The sequence below is a fragment of the Ahaetulla prasina genome, chromosome 13 (genome assembly GCF_028640845.1).
Source record: "Ahaetulla prasina isolate Xishuangbanna chromosome 13, ASM2864084v1, whole genome shotgun sequence".
Classification (NCBI taxonomy): Eukaryota; Metazoa; Chordata; class Lepidosauria; order Squamata; family Colubridae; genus Ahaetulla; species Ahaetulla prasina.
In genome coordinates, this window is record NC_080551.1 from 450,914 (window position 1) to 468,611 (window position 17,698).

Sequence of the window (17,698 nt, forward strand, 5' to 3'; positions counted from 1 at the left end):
TCAGAAGGGCAAGGAAGGTGGCCTCCTTCATTAGAGCACCCGCTAAGCCTGGCAGAGACCCTGTGCTTCAAGGCCCAGCCCACATCCCTGGGAGGCAGTACCTGCTGACCTCAAGTGGGAGGAAGCGCTTCTGCCTTGTTTCAAAGCTCATCCAGATCTCAGTCCTTGCATGACTAACTCTCTGGAAGGTATCTGAGACTGAGTGGTGGGCAACTTTACCTTGCTGCAAATGCTGAGAGTGAAAGACTGTAGCAAAAGGAATGAGATTCTCACCACAGTGGCCATGAACAGCCCAGCCCAGAAACCTACATGGAGCTTCTGAGAGCTCTGTGCAGATTTTCCTCTAGTTTATGCCAAAAAAGAAAAGTGGCTGCTCATCACCTAAATTACAGCTCTTTGGCTGTATGAGCAGCAGGTTTCCTTTCTCGGCTGTTGGCTGTGCCACATGGGTCCACTCCCATTTTGCTCAGAGGGAGGAGGGAACCTTTTGTGGGGCTTCAGCAACAGCATGCAACAGCCCTGCAGAGATTTCTTTTAAATGTGGGGAGTTGGTGTTTTTTTTTTTTAATTTGAATTTATATCCCGCCCTTCTCCGAAGACTCAGGGCAGCTTACATTGTGTTAAGCAATAGTCTTCATCCACTTTGTATATTATATACAAAGTCAACTTTTATTGCCCCCAACAATCTGGGTCCTCATTTTACCTACCTTATAAAGGATGGAAGGCTGAGTCAACCTTGGGCCTGGTGGGACTAGAACCTGCAGTAATTGCAAGCAGCTGTGTTAATAACAGACTGCTTAGTCTGTTGAGCCACCAGAGGCCCAGTTTTGTTCTGCCCGTTGTGGAGCTGCTGTTCACAAGCACCTGAAAGGCCACCACAGGACCCTCTGTTGTCCAGGCCAGCCTCTTCCTGTCTCCTGTTTGAGAGGGAAACCATTTTGTTAAGAGGCTCGCTCCCCCTTCCAAAATGCAAATCTTAATTACTCAGATCCCATCTTAAGCAGCCTTGGTGTAGGGATCCACAAAAAAAACAATGACACTTGGCTGGTTTTGCTATTTTGCAAGATATAACACAATTAGAAATCTCCTTCCCCGAAAGTTCTTTTGTATTTTAGGAAATGGGCATTGAGCTATAATCCACCCCTGCATATTTCTCATTCAATTTCTTATTCCCCCCCACACCCAAAAAAAAAATTGTTATGTGGTCTGCTTCCTATTTGTATAAGTACCAAAGTGTGTCCTTCATAGCTTTTTCTGGGTTTATTTGTTCTGCTCTGTACCAGTTGAGGAGCATATGAGCCAAGCATCTTGTTTCAGAAATTCCTACCCAAATCAGAAGGAAGGAAGAAGAAGCTCCTCCCCCACCCATCCCATGACCTGTTGCTTTCCCCACTAAGTCCCAATGGGTGGGGTGGGCAGCTCTCCTGCTGGCTGTGAGGTCACTCCTGTTTAAAATCTCAGTTTTAGTTCTCTTCCGTTAGAGTGCAAAGCCGCCTTTAAAAAAGCCGCCAATCACTTTTCATGAAAGAGTGAAAAGGAGAGGCAGTCCTAACGGTCTCTGTCTGCCCCCAATAGCTGCTCCCAGGGTTAGCTGCTACCACAGCTCAATGCACCCCAAATAGTGCTGCCCTCCAGCATTAACCTCCTTAACAGATTTTCTCTAGGATAAAACAGGGAGAAATGGCACAAAGCTATAGAAACAGCACAGATGTAAACAAAGTCAGTGAATGAGACCTTGGCTTTTATGCAGCACAGCCGCTCTGGACAAGCCTGGGGGCATCTGCAGACAGGCACTTTCCCCAGCTGCTGTTGTTGCTGCAGCATTTCCTGGACTGTCCAATGGTTTCTGGCCCAAAAACGTTAAGGTTGCGGCCTGGGAGCAGCCCCCCTCCCCAAATGATGGGGCCTGGGAGACGGCTGCTTGTATTGAAGATGCACCCCCCCCAACCTCCAGCATTAAGGGGAAGCTATCTGCTCTGTCGCTCTTTTGCTTTGACAGGGGTGGGGGTGGGGGGTGTCCTTCTGAGAGGCTCAGAAAGGGTCAGAGCTGGAGCTGCTGCTGCTGCTGCTGCTGACATTTGGGGTGATCGGAATGGAAGCAGGTTCCCTGACACTGATGCTGCTGTTTGGTCTGCAGGGTTTGAAGGCTGCTCCATGGTGCCCAGCATCTACCCATTGGAGACGCTGCACAATTGCCTCTCCCTTCGCCAGGTCAGCGATTTCCTGACCGCTCTGTCCGGGAGCTGTGCCGACTCTCAGCCGAGGCCCTGCACAGGTAACCCCTTGGGAGGTTACTCTGACCCCGAAGCTGTATTGGTTTGGTTTCTCTTTGTGGTAGACATGCCGTCATGTCTAGTTCAGAGACAGCTTGCAGGTATTGAACAGAACAAGTGAAAAGGGTCAGACATGAGGGGGATTCTCTGAAATTATTGTATTGCCGGCTAATGGATACCAAAGCAGGAGGACATCCAAAGGGACACCAAGACAAAACAAACAGCATCATGGTTATTTAAAGCCCCCCCTCCCCCGCCCCAGGCTCTCTTTAATCTGCCGGGGAGCCCAAATGGCAAAGATGTCTGCAGAATTCAAGCCCCGCCCCCTCAGGGGCTTCTTTTATTGGGCAAGTTTTAGAGTTCTGAAATCTTCCCCTCCACTCCTGGAGCTGCTCAAAGGAAGGTCAGATGTCAGTGAATGAGGATTAAGTGTCCAGCAGGTCCTGGATGCTGCTACAGCACAGGGAGGGAGGGTCATGATTCAATTGGGGTAAGAGCTGAAAGTTTGTTACAGATCGCAAGAGCCAATGGGAAGAGCTGGCTTGTCTCAGCAGCCTCCCTTCCAGTCTTAATTGCAACAGGCAGCTCCATCAGAGGTCCATAACCACTGAGCCAACCACAAAGCTCTTGTTGGTCTCCGTGCCTGAGCAATCCTGGTTGCATGTCAGCTAAAACTGCAGCACCAACCTTGGGCAGCAGGTAGGCAGAGCATCTGAGCATTGTGTGCACCCCGCTGTGTGATCGCCAAGCTAGGCTCACAAACCACCCACAGAAGCAGTCCTGATTCTGTCGGTATCCATCCCACCTTCCCATCTGTGGGGCACCAGGGTCGACAAACCAAGAAAGAGTTTGTGCAAGTAACCTTGGCTAAATCTTCTGGCCTTGCTCTGAGTGCAACGCAAGACACCTGTTGGAAGAGCTGAAGACTTTCCCCAAAGGAAGTCCATGTGAGACACCCCAGCAGCCATAAATTTCCAACATGAGCAGAAAACCTTCCAAAGGAGCTGTTGCCATGGCTCCAGAGGCCCCAGGAGCAATGGCTTTGCCTACCCAGACCTCTGAGCTGCAAGTGAGTTAGGGTGCTGGCTGTGCCCATCTGAAATGATTGTGGGGGGGGGGGACTTCTGTACTGGTGTCAATCTGATTTGAGCCCTGCAGATTTGGGATTTGTGAGTTGGGCAGCCGCATAAAGCTAGTGAACAGAACGGAACTAGGGGAGGCCTCACATTGCTGCTCTGCTTGTCCGAAACTTCTGCAAAGGAGCAGAAATGGCCTTTTTTTCTGGGTGAGAACGAGTGGTTATTGCCCTAGGCTGGAGAATGGGAAAGAAAGGCTTTGAGGTGGCCAGAAGATGGGGGAGTCTCACCAGGCGGTGGCTGGCTCAGGGAACTGAAGGGGTGACAACGTTGCCAGATTCCAGCTTCTCTTTTGCAGCTGTGAGCACTTGGGCAGCCAATACGAGAGCAGGAAGTGGGGCTGCTCATGCAGGAGGGTCTGGGGTGTGTGTGTTTGATTCCTTCTGGCTGAAGGTGCTGCAGAGACCGTGCTACACTGGGATCCTGGCCAGGGATTTGCCCATGACAGTCTCCCTTATGTTTGCCTTGCAGAGGGGAGCAGCCTGTTCGATGTGGCCACTGGCAAAGGCTTCACGGAACCCTTGCCTTCTTTGGCCAGCTGCTTCCAGGAGGACCAGCCTGCTGACAAGCCCCCCAGTGAGGAACTGCTCAGCATGGAAGAAGGGGGCCTGCAAGGCTTCATTCCTTGGGGGGAGCTCCTGGCAGTGAGCGAGGAGGAGGCGGCGGGGCCAGAGTAAAATCGGTTGGAGGCAGCCCCAACTGAGCAGGAAGAGCAGTCAAAGGAGGGAGAGGGGCAGCTGTGGGACCTATGGGGCCCAGAGCCAGGCCCAGATGGGCTGAACAGCAAAGAGGTGTGAGGGATCTTGCTTAAATGGCCCCCGAGCAAGGGGCCCAGGGACCTTGCCTGGGGAGAGGGGTGCAAGGTATCTTCTGCTCCTCGGTAACACCTGGGAGACTGCCATTCGACCAGCAAAAGCCCAGAGTGGTGAAGACTCCAACATGGAGCCACATCGCCACAGTGGAGCTGAGGAAGCTTCAGGAGCAGCCCAGGTAGACTGTTCACTCCAGGTTTTCCATGGTGAGGCCACTGAAGCAGCGATCAATGTGGCTTTGGGCTTTGGATGGCGTAGAAAGCGGACTGGCTCCCTGAAGCCCCTTTCCTGAAGCCCCTTTCCAGCCTTGCTGGAACCACCAAGTGAACCAGGTTTTCTTAGAAATATACAAATCAGGCTGGATGGGTGGATGGATGGTGTTACCAAATGCAAATAGTAATATATTCTTCGCATCAATGGTTGCGGGGAGGAGGGAGGGGGGCAGATGTCATGTCCAAAGTGTTGGTGGTTAAGATTTCTGTGTTTCCCTCTTTCTGAATTATGACACTCTCTCTAAATCCTTGTGCTGTCTGTACAATCTGTAGTAAAGCACTCTTGGCCCTGATTGCATCATTATTCTCTGCTGGACTGAGACGTGGTGCCTCATTAGACAGGGGTCTCTTTCTCTGGCGAGGCAGGAGAGAATGTGGAAAAGGGGCCCAAGAGCAGAGCCTCCCTGGGCAGGAGCAGTTTGTCTTGAAGGAGCTGGAGGAACCCTGGAAAGCCAGGGGAGGTGAGGATGTTAAGGAGCAAGGCTTGGCCAGGGGCTGCCCGATCTCTACAAATCTCCAGTCAAAGAAGAGGGAGGCATGGTTGAGGCATCATCTTTGCCCAGATTTGTTCACAAGAACCCCAGAAGCTGGGTTTCGGAATTAGACCCCCTACAGATGTGCCCCAGAAGTCTGCCTGCTCCACAACAGGAGAGGAAGTTTAGGGGTGGTTCTGAGGATGCTCTTCGAGCAGCTTTCCCTCATTTTCCAAAGATGCTCTGCAGAGGAGGAGAACAAATTGGTCCTTCCAGGGAAAGGAAGCCGCAGGGAGGCAGGTGGGCACAGGAGGAGCCAGCCAACTCATTCCAGGGGCTCCAGCCTGCAGAAAGGCAAGCAACTTCAGTCTGAATGGAGGACTGAGGATCACGGTTCTTGGCAATGGCTTGAAATGGTTCCAGACAGGCTGCTTCTCCAAAGTCTGGTGTGGTCATTCTGGCCGTGCTTTTTTAGTCGACCGTTTGCATCTAAGGAGGAGGCAGAAAAAGCAAGTTAAAAGTGGACTGCTATAACATTCCATGCTTGAGCTGCAGCAACTGTGAGGTGGAGGGAGCCCAGGGGACTTTGCACGCCAGGTGGGACTGCAGATCGGAGAGATGCTTGTGGGTGTTATCTCAAGCGGGAGAGCCTGTGGCATTCTTGCCACAGCTGCAAGGCATGGTGGTTTCTCGTTGGCAGACACTGGGCTCCCTTTCCCCTAGTCAGGCAGATGGGGAGAATTTTCTAACCGTCCTTTTCTTGCAGAAGGGGAAGAATGAAGGGAGGAGGGCACCCTGTTTGGTTGTACCCAGTGGAGGGAGTTCAAGTCAGAGGCTCTATGGACAAACAGACTTATGGATGTTGAGATGGCCGTTAAGGTGGGGGGTGGGGATGGGCTTGCTAGGAAAGGTGGTGTGCTGAAATCTCTGATTGAGTTGCACGAAGGGTGGAAACAGACGGCTGGAATAAAAAAGTGCCATGTTAGAGAATCTGTGCAACTGGAGGATGGGCAGATCACATACAGTAATGGCAAAAGAAGTCCTTCTAAACACTATGATGACTCAGAGCTGTTGCACACCACAGCTGCCCCAAAGATCACTTCTGACCCGGGAGTGTCCTTTGCTGCCCATTTCAGTTCTCCCCATCAGCACTTCTGGCCAATTTCTCCTCCCCACCCCCCCGACCCGCCCGTTGATTGCTGCTATACTGTGCCTGAGTGCAGAGCACAGAGGAGGCGGAAACTCCCTGAGATCAACCAAGAGGCAGAGGTGGGCGAGTGGCTGAACTAGCTACAGTCCTGTGCACAACTCAGATCCTGGGTCCTGAGAATACCAGGGAGGGGGAACACCAATCTATGAGAAGCGCCAGTGCAGGGAAATTGCTTACAAGGCCTACAAGGCCCTCTGGGATCAGAGGACAGATTGCCCTAGTGGCCAGGCTCGGGATCAAAAATAAGGCTGGGCCACCTATCTGGTCACGTCGGCTGCAGGATGCCGAAAAGCCTGGGATGTTGCCAGGATAATTTCCGCTTCATTTATTTCATTTTGCCAGGATTATGTGCTACTCGAACAGAAGCAGCCCAGCACCTCCAAATTCTGTGGCAATGCTTGAGGGGTCATTCACCACGCTGGGCTGGGGGCCTGAAGTGGGGGAGTTCAAACTCTTTGAAATGTGAGGAAGGGCTCATCCCTTCTAGGTGTGGCCAGGATCAAGCGCAGATGCTTGTCATATTGAAGTGCCTTCCTTCTTCACATTGGCTGACTAGCCTTCACTGGCGGGCTGTTGTTTTAGTTGCCCTGTTTAAGGCCTCTCTCACTTCCCCCAAACTTGCTCCCAAATCAGATCCCTCCAATTTCCTCTTTCTTGACCCCAAAATCCGTGGGAATCTCTGCCCATAAAGACTGGCAATTTCTCTCTGCTCCTTTCTTCAGCCCAATTTGAGTTCTTCAGGATCTTTGGGGGGGCTGAGGGGGAGATCTGTGCAACCTCTAAGAGAAAGTGTTGCCCAGCTGTTACATTGCCAGCATCTGAAGGGAGGGGGACAGAGAGAACAATGGTGGGTACTGCAAGCAAAGAGAAAGTTGGAAATCCCCACCTGAAGGCTGGGTGAGCCCTAGTTCCCCTTTCCCAGGCAGACTCACAGCCCCAAAGAAGCGAGATCCGCAGCAGAGCCATTCCTTCTGTGCTGCTTTCTCCTCCAGGATCAGCCTTGGCTGCATCCCCATTATGGGAACCCAGCCATTGACTCTGAGCGTCTTACATACAACATCAAGCTATTCCACAGCCCGTTTAGGACCAACCTCAGCTTTTTCACATTCCTAACTCTTAACGTGCCCAGCTGTGGGTGGATTGAGGCAGGGGTCACAGGGCCACTCTGTGGCCATTCTTGTGGCCAGGCACCTTCAAACGAGAGGAGCAGCACCCCACTTAAATAACTAAATAAGGGAGCCATGCCTTGCTGGGCCGAAATGGTTCGCTTGACCTTGCGATCACCAGTGCGCCGGAGGAAGAGCCTCACACAAATCATGTGGTTAATGTTGCTTTATTGGTCAGCACAGACCCATTCCTTTGCGGTTATTAGCATTACAGCGTATTGCACACAGAAATGAAGGAAGGCAAGATGTTGGAGGGGGACAGATCTAACAGGGAGCCAAAGGGCCAGAGGAGAACTGTGCTGTTTAGGTGAGACTTCCACCACACTCAGCAGATGGGTGGCTTCTCTTTCTTTGCCACGAGGCCAAGTGAGTCAGAGGACCAGGAGTACTTGGGTACTAACTGCCACATGCAGGAACAGCAGAAGCGGTATTTTTTTCCTTGGGTTGCCAAAGATCAAATTGGTTCTCATGAGCAATAATTTTAATAAATTTTGCCATAAAATGGGCAAGGGGGGATTGCTGAAGCTTGCTTCAAAATTACAAAATATTGGAGTGACTCTCAGGCAGGGCTGTGAGGAAGAGGAGGAGGAACAGATGGGTCAGAGTCCTTGTACTGCCTAAGAGGAACAGTTCTTGGTCCCCCTCCCCCCCCCATTAGCTTCAGCTTCCAAGACACATTCATAAGTGGGTCAGTACATTCACTTGTCTAACTACAGACGTACACTTGGTCTGCCAGCTAAACACCAATCAGCAGGGCAGCAATTCAAGCCACGAGAACCACAAAGGGCATTTCCCCTCATCCAGGACCAAATGTCCCAAGGCTGACCTGGGCTCCTGCAGACCGAAGGATTCAAATGTGTGTTACCAAAGTGATGCGGGGGGGAGGGATAATTCTTCATCCTCTGTCAGTTTGCAGCATTTAGAAACATGAGTACCCTGTGACCTGGGAGTTAAGAGCCTACAATAAAAGTCAAAACATTTTAAACACAAATGCAAAACTACTATACCTGTACATAAAAAAGTACACGTCATTAAAAAATAATAAATTAAACAATAACCAGAAAAAAATAGCACTACTCTATTTCTCCTCATCCGCCCTCTCCTCTGAAGAGCGCCAGGTATCATCTGTTTCTTCCAAGCTGATCTATACCTGCAGAGGACAAAGGGAGGCTTTCTTGCAACCTGCTCAGCACTGCACCGGGCAGCTCCCAATGCCTGCTGCCTCAACTGCCAGACCATCCCAGGCACAGACAGCTTTGCCTGGATGTGCTGATCCAGAAAGCGAAAGATTTTCCTTTCAGCTGGGCTTTTGAGTGGATGAGAGCTGTGGGTGGAGTGGCAGGCGCCATCCCAGCCTCAGGCCCTCGAACAAGGGCAAAAGGGCAGCCTGGGCACAGATCATCACAGGAACCTCCCCCATTCAAATTATTGTGCCGCAGAGGGGAAGATGGATTGTGCCATCTCTCTGAAGGGTCTGAGGTTGTCAAAGTAGCATTTGCCACTTTAGGTCTGTTCTCTTGAGACGGTCTTGTCTGTTCAGCTTCCCCAGAAAGTAGGGCCTTGTGGCCACCTCTAGAGGTCGAGCCTTGCCTTCTCCATCAGGCCTCTGTCCTCTTCCAGCCTGGTCCCCAACATTCCCTCCTAGGATTGCGCAAGAGCCAGATCCACGAATCCAGCAGCAGGGAACTCAGTCATGGGATGAGAAGGAACAGGGCAAAGACAAGGCAGACAAACCAAATCAAGGGAACCAAACTCCTTGGTAGCGATTCCAGGGAGAGCAAACAAGTGGTGGGGCCACTCTGCACATGTATCCAGGCGTCTGGGACAGGTCTCAGGGGCTCTGGCAAGCAAGAACCACACATGGATGGAGTGCTGCTCCTGCTGAGTTCAGCTGACACTCAAGAAAGGCAACAAATCAAGCGGTGGGGAGCAGATGGGTCTTCCAAATGCTGCGTGGGAGGGGAAGGAGAGGAGGGGAAGCTCAGACCTCAGAACTCTATCTTGCATGCAGGGAAAGACTCATCCTGCATCACCACGGTGCTGCTGCTGGCCAAGACCATGATCTTCAGCTCCTGCTGTTTCTCATGTGTCTGCTGGTACCACTCCCGCGTCACTTCTGTGTCATGTGTTGGGATTAGAGTTACCTGGGGAAACAATAGATATGGGCCATGTGTGAAAAGGCTGTGGACTGCACTGAAATTCTGGCCACCACCAATCCTGAAGAAATGGAGGCCAGCCAGGCACCTACCTGGAGGTTCTCCCCCCACTGGGCTTTTCCTTCCAACAAGGCATCCAGGACAGCACGACTGGGTTCCCCACTACTGGGGTCATTCCCACTGACAACATAGTAAGAAGCTCTGACTCTCCTGAAGAACTCTTGATCTGCGTTTTTCCCACTGCAATGGTTGGGGATGTAAGCCAAGTCCATGTAGACAGGTGGTCCAGGTGATGTGGAGGAGCTTTTGGGGCTGCTGAAAACTTGTGGAGAGAAAATGGAGGTTTTTGATAAAGGATGCAACAACTGGAAACTTTTTCTTATTATTTGGTTGGAAGAAACAGGTAGTCTAAGAAACATCTATTTTTTTTTACACTTTACTAAATCTGACCTTCTGCAATAGCAAAAGTACGCTAGGCACTTCATAAAACAGAACTTCAACTGATCCTTTAGATAACCTTTAGACCTTGGGACTGGGCCAGAAATAGTCCCAAAGCTTGGCCAGGCTGCAAGGCCCCTCCTGGATTCTTCTAACCCCCATGAAGCAAAGGCAACCCTTGCAGGACACATCCCAGTAACCAAAGGACAATTTGCTTGGCTGTAACCAGCATTCTGCTATTCTGTCCACATTCACACACAAGGTTGAGGATCTGAACTTGCATCTTTTAAAATTCTTTTTAGTGCCATTTTGGTGGAAAGCAAACTTCTTGGGCATCGTTTTTTCTCATAACCACCGAAATGATAGTTGTATAACGATGCTGGAGTGCACACAGTTTCTCTCCCATATGAACTACCTAGATAGAGATTGATCTAGATTTGCATGATCTCTTCCACTATAAAAGTTTGCTGAGAAATGTAGGCAAATAAACTTTCTGCTGTCCTCTTTTAGACCTAGGAGAGATAGTTCAGTTTCTTGAAAACTGGTGGTGTGGAAGCTGGACTTTGCCAAATAGCCTTGGCAGACTAGAATAGTTCCAAAAGAATAGGAATGGCTACTAACCCTACTTCAGAAAAGGGAGCTTGACAGACTTGAGCATTGGGCCCTATCCAACAAGATGCAATTCAGTGATGAGAAAAGTAAAATCTTACGTTTAGAAAACCTTAAATAAGAAAAACCAAATGCATAGGGTATAGAATAGAGGGTACCTGGCTCAATACTAGTAACTTTGACAGAGATCTAGATGGCCTAATAGATCACTCTTTGAATATGAGCCAGCAGCTGCCAAAAAAGCCATTGCAGTTCATCAGCAGAGGGCATCAAGATCACACGAAGTGATAGTACTGCTCTATTAGTGAGGCCACGCTTGGAATACTGCATCTAGTTCTGGTCAACATGATACAAAAAAGATGAGGCCCTAGAAAGTGTATAGAGAAGAGCAACAAAGATTGCTCTTTGCTCTCCAAGATAGGTATGTTCAGCTTAACACTGAGGGGAGACATGACAGCAGTCTTCCTATACTTGAAAGGCTGTACCAGATGGCTGGACAAGAAACAAGGGGTGGAAGCTTGTCAGAGGAAGATCCAACCTGGAAATAAAGAGGAATTTCCTGACAATATTAGCATGCCTCCTGGAATGGTGGACGCTCCATTGCTGGAGGTTTTCAAGAAAAGATTGGACAACTATTTCTCAGGTTATATGAGGACTCCTGCCTTGCCTCTTCCAACCATGTGATTCTATGCTTCTATCAAATGCACAGATTGCATTTATTGGTCTCAATAGCGGTTTACAAATTCCTTATTGCAAATAGCATACTAGGGCTGTGAATCAGCCATGGAAGGGAGCTGTGCCCTCCTGTCCATATTTGTGAGATAAGTTGGTGTGACATAAAACATGACTGGAACAGGGCTCATTTTTTTCTCCCTGCCACTTAGGGGTAGCACACCTTGTGCCAATTCACACCGAACCATCCCACCCTTGTTTCTGCCAAGATCTACCATAGGTCACTGTGTATTCTTTCCATTAGCAATGGGAACCAGAATTCCATTTCTTGACAGCTGACCAGTTGAAAATCAGGAAAAACTCCATATATTTCAGGATCTGGGCTTGCTGCTTAAGTTTATATTAGAAACATAAACTTAGCTTCCATTAATTGGAAAATTATTGCTCTCATCTTGTTTACTTTTTGCAGAAAAAGCTTCCTTCCACTGTGATCACTAAACATAAGAAATGAAGCCATCTGGGTAGGCATTCTTTTACAAACTCCCAAAGGTTGAGAGCCTTCGGGCAAGTGCCCCAGACTCCCAGCTTGATCCCCTCCTCCCCCTCCTTTCTCTTTCCAAGAGGACCTCTTGAATGGTAAAGCTGAGTCTGTCTCTAAGGTCCACTAGGGTCAAGGAGAGACACATTCGTCACTGGGGCCCAGATCCCCTGTGTCTTTCAATAGATTTCCAGAGTTCTCTGGTGCTCCCAGAGCTCATGTGTGAATGATTTTCTAAGATTTTCCCAAAGACAAGAGTCTTTCCTTGGATTCTCCTTGCTGGCCAGACCAAAGTCATTGTTGCTGGGAGGGAAGGAAGGGGACGGTTAGAAGACTGTTCTCTGTCTGCTCTTTCCCCCACCTGAATTGTATAAAATCCTCAAGACTGCAACTCAAGAGACAGCGACTACCCTTACAGTTACCCCTAAAACAGTAACAATTCAAGTGGCTAAAGTGACACCCACATGGGGTCTTCTACTATCATAAGAGCACTTTCATATGTATGCTTTCCATCAGCTGGTGCCATCGCTATTCCTGAAAATAATCTATGTCCATTAGTAGCCTTAATCACGGATTTGCTTGATCCACCTTTAAAGCCATTATTAGATCTTGTGGTACTGAACTCCACAAGTTAAAAATGTGGTATGCGTGTAAACAAATCCCTTCCTCTTGTTTGACCTTAATCTCCTAACATTCAGATGCAGAAAGCGCTCTTTGAGTTCCAGTATCAGGAGACAGGAACTTTGTTATATCTTTTTTTTTCTTCAGCCAAAAAACCTAAGTCATGAGCAGATTCCCAGTGTCCAAGGAAATTGTCCCTGCATGGATTACCATAGGACTGAAGCTGGAGCTCTCCCTTATTCCTACACTGGAGAAGGAAATGAACTACCCAGAGGGAAAAGTCCAATAGTGTATGCTTTTGTGAAGATCATTCCTCTTAGTGAGGTCTTCTATATTCATGAACTTGGAAAGTGGCTAGCTGCCTCTTCACTTCTAGCTGTGTCTAAAAAGGAAGCCTTCCTTGGCTTTTCTCAAGTACACGGGAGAATGTTCTGGTCAGATCAAAGGCATTAATAAGGCGTGCAGTAAAAATCATGGGCTCCTCCAGCAGAGCTTTCGTTCTCCCATGGCTATACTTCCAATATACAATTCTGGAGGAGACAACCAGGCATTTTCTAGACTGTCCAGTAAATCACAGGGCAAGGGTACTATTCCTCAGCTCCTCTAATCCTGAAAGGCCTGAAGGTCTCTCCCTTCAGTTGGGCTCCTTTCAGATACTAAAAGTTTGCTCTCATGCATTTTGGCATGAAAGTGGAGACACGGATGATGTTATTTCTGGTAACCCTTAATCAACTTTTGCTGATAGATCCTAATGATGAGACTTTATTTCTTTATAGCTAAGAGATGAGATATAGAAGAGGTATTTTGTTGAAATGTCAGAGAAAGTAATAAATTGCTAACATTGTACTTGTCTTGACAAGGAGGTTAGTAATTATTTTATATATCTTTTTTAAAATTCTTATTTTCCTTTCTTTGCACTTTTTTATATTTTTCTTCATTTTGTTAATTTTTTTTTTATTGAAAGAGTTTTAAAAAACAAAAACATTTTCCCCCTTTTTCCCCCCCTCCCTCCTCAGACTGACATCTCGGCTGGCCAATTCCTGTCCTGTCCTCTTTTGGGCCTTGCAAACTCAGAGCCTGGCAGAGGCAGCCACCCGCATTCAAGATCTCTGCTCACACAAAGAGAAGTCCATAGTCTAAATAAAGCTCAATTGCCCTAAGGTGTTTTTTAAGAGACAACTGGACTTCGTTTTTCTTTGAAAATACTTCACTTCTCATCTAAGAAGCTTCTACCGCAATGACTGTATGGTGGGGAATAGAAGAATTTATATTCCTTGCAGACAGCTGGTCATTTCCATTCTTTTAGTTGAGGCCACTTGGAGGTTTATTTTTGAACCCAGGGTCACCTGACTCATTGAGAATTTGAAGCTGTGCTTTCTGCAGAATGTTTTCTGCCCTGTAACTCTTCACTGTTGAACACAGCGTGTAGGCTTTTGGTGAAAGGACATCCTGCAGAAAGCATCCTGCAGAAAGCATAGCTTCAAATTCTCAATGAGTCAAGTGATCCTGAATACCTCCAAGTGGCCTCACGACTTTCTAAAAGAATGGAAATGACCAGGAATATATGAATCCTTCCATTCCCCACCATCCTAACATCAAAATCGTCATCAAAAAAGCACAACAAAGAATGTTCTTTTTGCACCAACTAAGAAAGCTCAAACTGCCTAAGGAGCTGCTGATCCAGTTCTACAGAGGAATTATTGAGTCTGTCATCTGCACCTCTATAACTGTCTGCTTTGGTTCCGCAACCCAACAAGACAGACACAGACTTCAGAGGATGATTAGAATTACAGAAAAAGCAATTGCTACCAACCTGCCTTCCATTGAGGACTTGTATACTGCATGAGTCAAAAATAGGGCTTTGACTTCCAGTGATGTCACCACTCCTGCAGGGTGCTCTAACAAGGCGCTCCACGTTAGAAGATCGTAAAAGTCAGTGAAACAGTATAAATCACTGTTAACTGACCTTAACATACCCCTTGAGCAAAAGGGGGTGTGCAGAGCTGTGGGGGAGTGATAGATCTCTCCAGGGGGTTTGCTCTTAAGAGCTAATTTTTCTGGATTTCAGGTCCCATCGAACCTCATTATACTCCGACTTCAAATGTGCTCCTGTTTTTTCAGGAAAAGGGAGTAGGAGTCACTTCTGCTCAAAAGGACTTGTCAAATTGATTGATTTTCTAAGCAGACGGGGATTTCACAAGCGTTCGATCTTTGAAGTAGAAACAACACGGCAAGTACACTGACTCCCGCTTTTGAAATTTGAAACTTGTCTTTGTCTCTGATTAATTGACTTTTAAAATGGCGTCTGAAAGCGAAAGTGAATTTTTTAGTACAACCAAGTAGCATTATTTGTGGAGTGTTATAAACGGAGCTCTCTTATACTGAAAGGAGTAAAGGAAAGTTTTTAAGTTTAAATTTTTGATTCTTTTGAAGACAGAATGGCAGCTAAACCTTTAAAGCCTTCTGGAAGAAGGGGATCTGAACCAAATCTTGAGGATATATTGAAAGAACAATTAAAACTTTCTGAAGATAGGCAAAAAGAGATGATGGAAAATTTTAATGCAAAAATAAGAGAAGATATTATGATTGCTGTTCAAGGTTTGAGTAAAAAAATTGAGGGATTGGAAGAAGAGATGCAACAGATCTCTCAGTCAAATAAGCACTTAGAAGACAAAATGCAAGGTGTTCAGAAAAAAGTGGATCAAAATGAAGATCAGGTTGTGATATTGCAATATAAACTTATGAAAGGAGCTCTTAGAATCCGTGGTATGCAGGAACAGAGAGGAGAGGACCTAAGAAAAATCATATCAGAAGCATTAGCTGAATTTATTGAAGTGGAACCCCAAGAAGTAGCTTACCAAATTGATAAAATATATAGAGTTAATTTCTGGATCGCAAGATAGAGAAAGCTTCCTCGGGACATTGTGGTTTATTTTGTGAAAAGAACTATGAGAAATCAGATTTTGCAAGTTGCATATCAGACAACTTTGAAAATTGGAGAACAGGAGCTGAAGGTCCTGAAAGAGATTCCTTCCAAGATGTTAAGAGATAGGAAGGAATTTGTTTTTTTTACACAAGAACTTAAAAAACACCAGATTCAATTCAGATGGGAGGTGCCAGTTTGTCTGACAGTATTTTATCAAGGAAGAGATATAGAATTGACACTGTTTTAAAGGCAAAATATTTTTGAAAGTTGAAATAGAAGTGATAGAAAAACTTCAAGAGATCCAAGGAGGCGTGGTGATCCAAGAGGCTTCATTGCTGCCAGCATCAGAGGAACCACAAGAGCAAAGGGTGACAAGAGGAGCTCTTAAGCGTAAAGAAGAGCAACAGTCTCAAAGTAAAAGTCAGGATCCCAGTATGGAAGCTGTGGGAGGAGCTAGACGGAAGATACCGGAGGAGGATCTTCCATTGTCTGCTTCAAAGCTTCAGGAGGCCAGTAATGGCAAATAGAATTTTGTCATGGAATGTTAAAGGTTTGAATTCAGCTCAGAAAAGAAGGAAAATATTTCACTACTTGAAACAATTTAAAAATGATGTGATTTGCCTGCAAGAGACACATATCAAATTATCAGACCAAAAATACTTAATAAACTCAAAATTAGGTAAACATTTTGTTGCATCAGCTTTGGATAAGAAGCAAAATGGAATCGTTGTATATATCAGGAAGGATATACTAGCTAAGTTAATTGAGGCAGATATTCAAGGAAGATTTATTGCTATTGAACTGGTGATAGATGCAAAAAACACTTTGCTGATAGGTATTTATGCACCTAATCAGCAACAAGAAAAGTTTTATAAAATGTTACATGAGAGGTTGATCCTCTGGGATTACAGTTCGTTTATTTTATTAGGAGACTGGAATGGAGTAATTGATACAAGAAATGATAAGAGAACCTCTTCTAAGAAGATACCTAAACATGCAAAACTATCAAAATCCTTCTTTGAAATGATGGAAGACTTTGAGTTTAGAGATATATGCAGGTTACGGAATCCAGATGAGAAAGATTTTACTTTTTTTTCCGATAGGCATCAATCTTTTTCACGTATTGACTTTATTTTAATTTCTAATGACTTGCTTTCCAGGGTGAAGAAAATGAAGATATTTCCGAGGTGTTTAACTGACCATAGCCCAGTATGGATGGAATTATTACAAGAGAAAAAAGGTGGTAGAACATGGAGGCTGAATGAAAATCTGTTTAGATATGAGGATAATGTAAATCATTGTAAGAAACAGATGAAGGATTTTTTTGATTTTAATATGCATAAGGGGACACCTAAAGGAACTGTGTGGGAGGCGAGTAAAGCTTTTATTAGAGGTATAAAGATATATTTGGACAATAGGCAGAGGAATAATAAACAAAGGCAGCATAGATACTTGGAAGAAGAAATTCAAAAGAAACAACAATTATTAATTCAAAACCCACAAGATCACAAACTTAAAGAGGCTATAAGAATATTACAGAGTCAATTTAATATGTTAATGGCAGACCAGGTGGCAACGAATATACAAAATGCTAAACATAATACCTTCTGTAATGCAAATAAACCTGGAAGATGGCTGGCATATAACTTACGGAAAAAACAGAAAGCACGTGTCATACAAAAAATAGAATATAAAGGTAAAGAGATATATCAACAGGATAAAATTAAAAAGGCCTTCTCAGAATTTTACACTACTCTATATGCAAAAGATAAAATATCGAATAGGGACATTTATGATTATTTGGAAGATTATAAGGTTAATACTCTAACATTAGAACAAAGGGAGGAGTTGAATCGGCCGATAGCTACTGGAGAAATAGTGGAGGCAATTAAACAATTAAAAATCGGGAAAACCTCCGGTACAGATGGTCTTACACAAGTTATTATAAAAAACTACAGGATGAAATACTAGGCCCACTTAAAGAATTATTTAATCAGATACAACTAGGAGAGGAATACCCCCGTCATGGAAAACATCTTTTATTTCATTGATACCAAAAGAGGAGCAAGATTGCTCTAAACCCAGTAATTACAGGCCGATCTCACTTTTAAATAATGATTATAAGATTTTTGTTAAAATAATAGCAAATAGATTAATGTTAGTTTTACAACAAAGAATTCATACTGATCAATCTGGTTTTTTAAAAGGGAGGCAGATGAGGAATAATGTTAGACAGATTATTAATATATTGGAATATTTGGAAAAGAAGAATACTTCAGCAGCACTTATTTTTTTGGATGCGGAGAAGGCCTTTGATCGATTGCATTGGGATTTTTTATTTAAATTAATAGAGAAAATGCAATTTGGAGATTCTTTTGTTAGAATAATTAAAGCGA

At 45.8% G+C, this 17,698-nt stretch overlaps 2 protein-coding genes across 7 annotated transcripts in view; one reads left to right on the forward strand and one right to left on the reverse strand.

Annotated features, from left to right (window-relative positions):
- The window catches only part of PPIP5K1 (diphosphoinositol pentakisphosphate kinase 1), a 36,593-nt gene extending 31,826 nt beyond the window's left edge, over nucleotides 1-4,767 (forward strand). For 3 of the 6 annotated variants that reach the window (XM_058155797.1, XM_058155799.1, XM_058155800.1), the window contains 2 exons: nucleotides 2,138-2,374; nucleotides 3,881-4,740. In XM_058155797.1, the coding sequence (XP_058011780.1) occupies nucleotides 2,138-2,374; nucleotides 3,881-4,086 (443 nt within the window). In that variant the 3' untranslated portion in view covers nucleotides 4,087-4,740. Of the gene's footprint in view, nucleotides 1-2,137; nucleotides 2,375-3,880 lie in introns of all 6 variants that reach the window. The other 3 variants (XM_058155798.1, XM_058155795.1, XM_058155796.1) reach the window with 2 other exon arrangements.
- Nucleotides 4,768-5,320: 553 nt separating this feature from the next.
- Nucleotides 5,321-17,698, reverse strand: part of MAP1A (microtubule associated protein 1A) — a 36,054-nt gene continuing 23,676 nt past the window's right edge. Inside the window, exons 5-6 of the mRNA XM_058155794.1 lie at nucleotides 9,591-9,820; nucleotides 5,321-9,486 (exon numbers count right to left, since the gene is read on the reverse strand). Coding sequence (XP_058011777.1) covers nucleotides 9,331-9,486; nucleotides 9,591-9,820 — 386 coding nt within the window. The 3' untranslated portion in view covers nucleotides 5,321-9,330. The remainder of the gene's footprint in view (nucleotides 9,487-9,590; nucleotides 9,821-17,698) is intronic.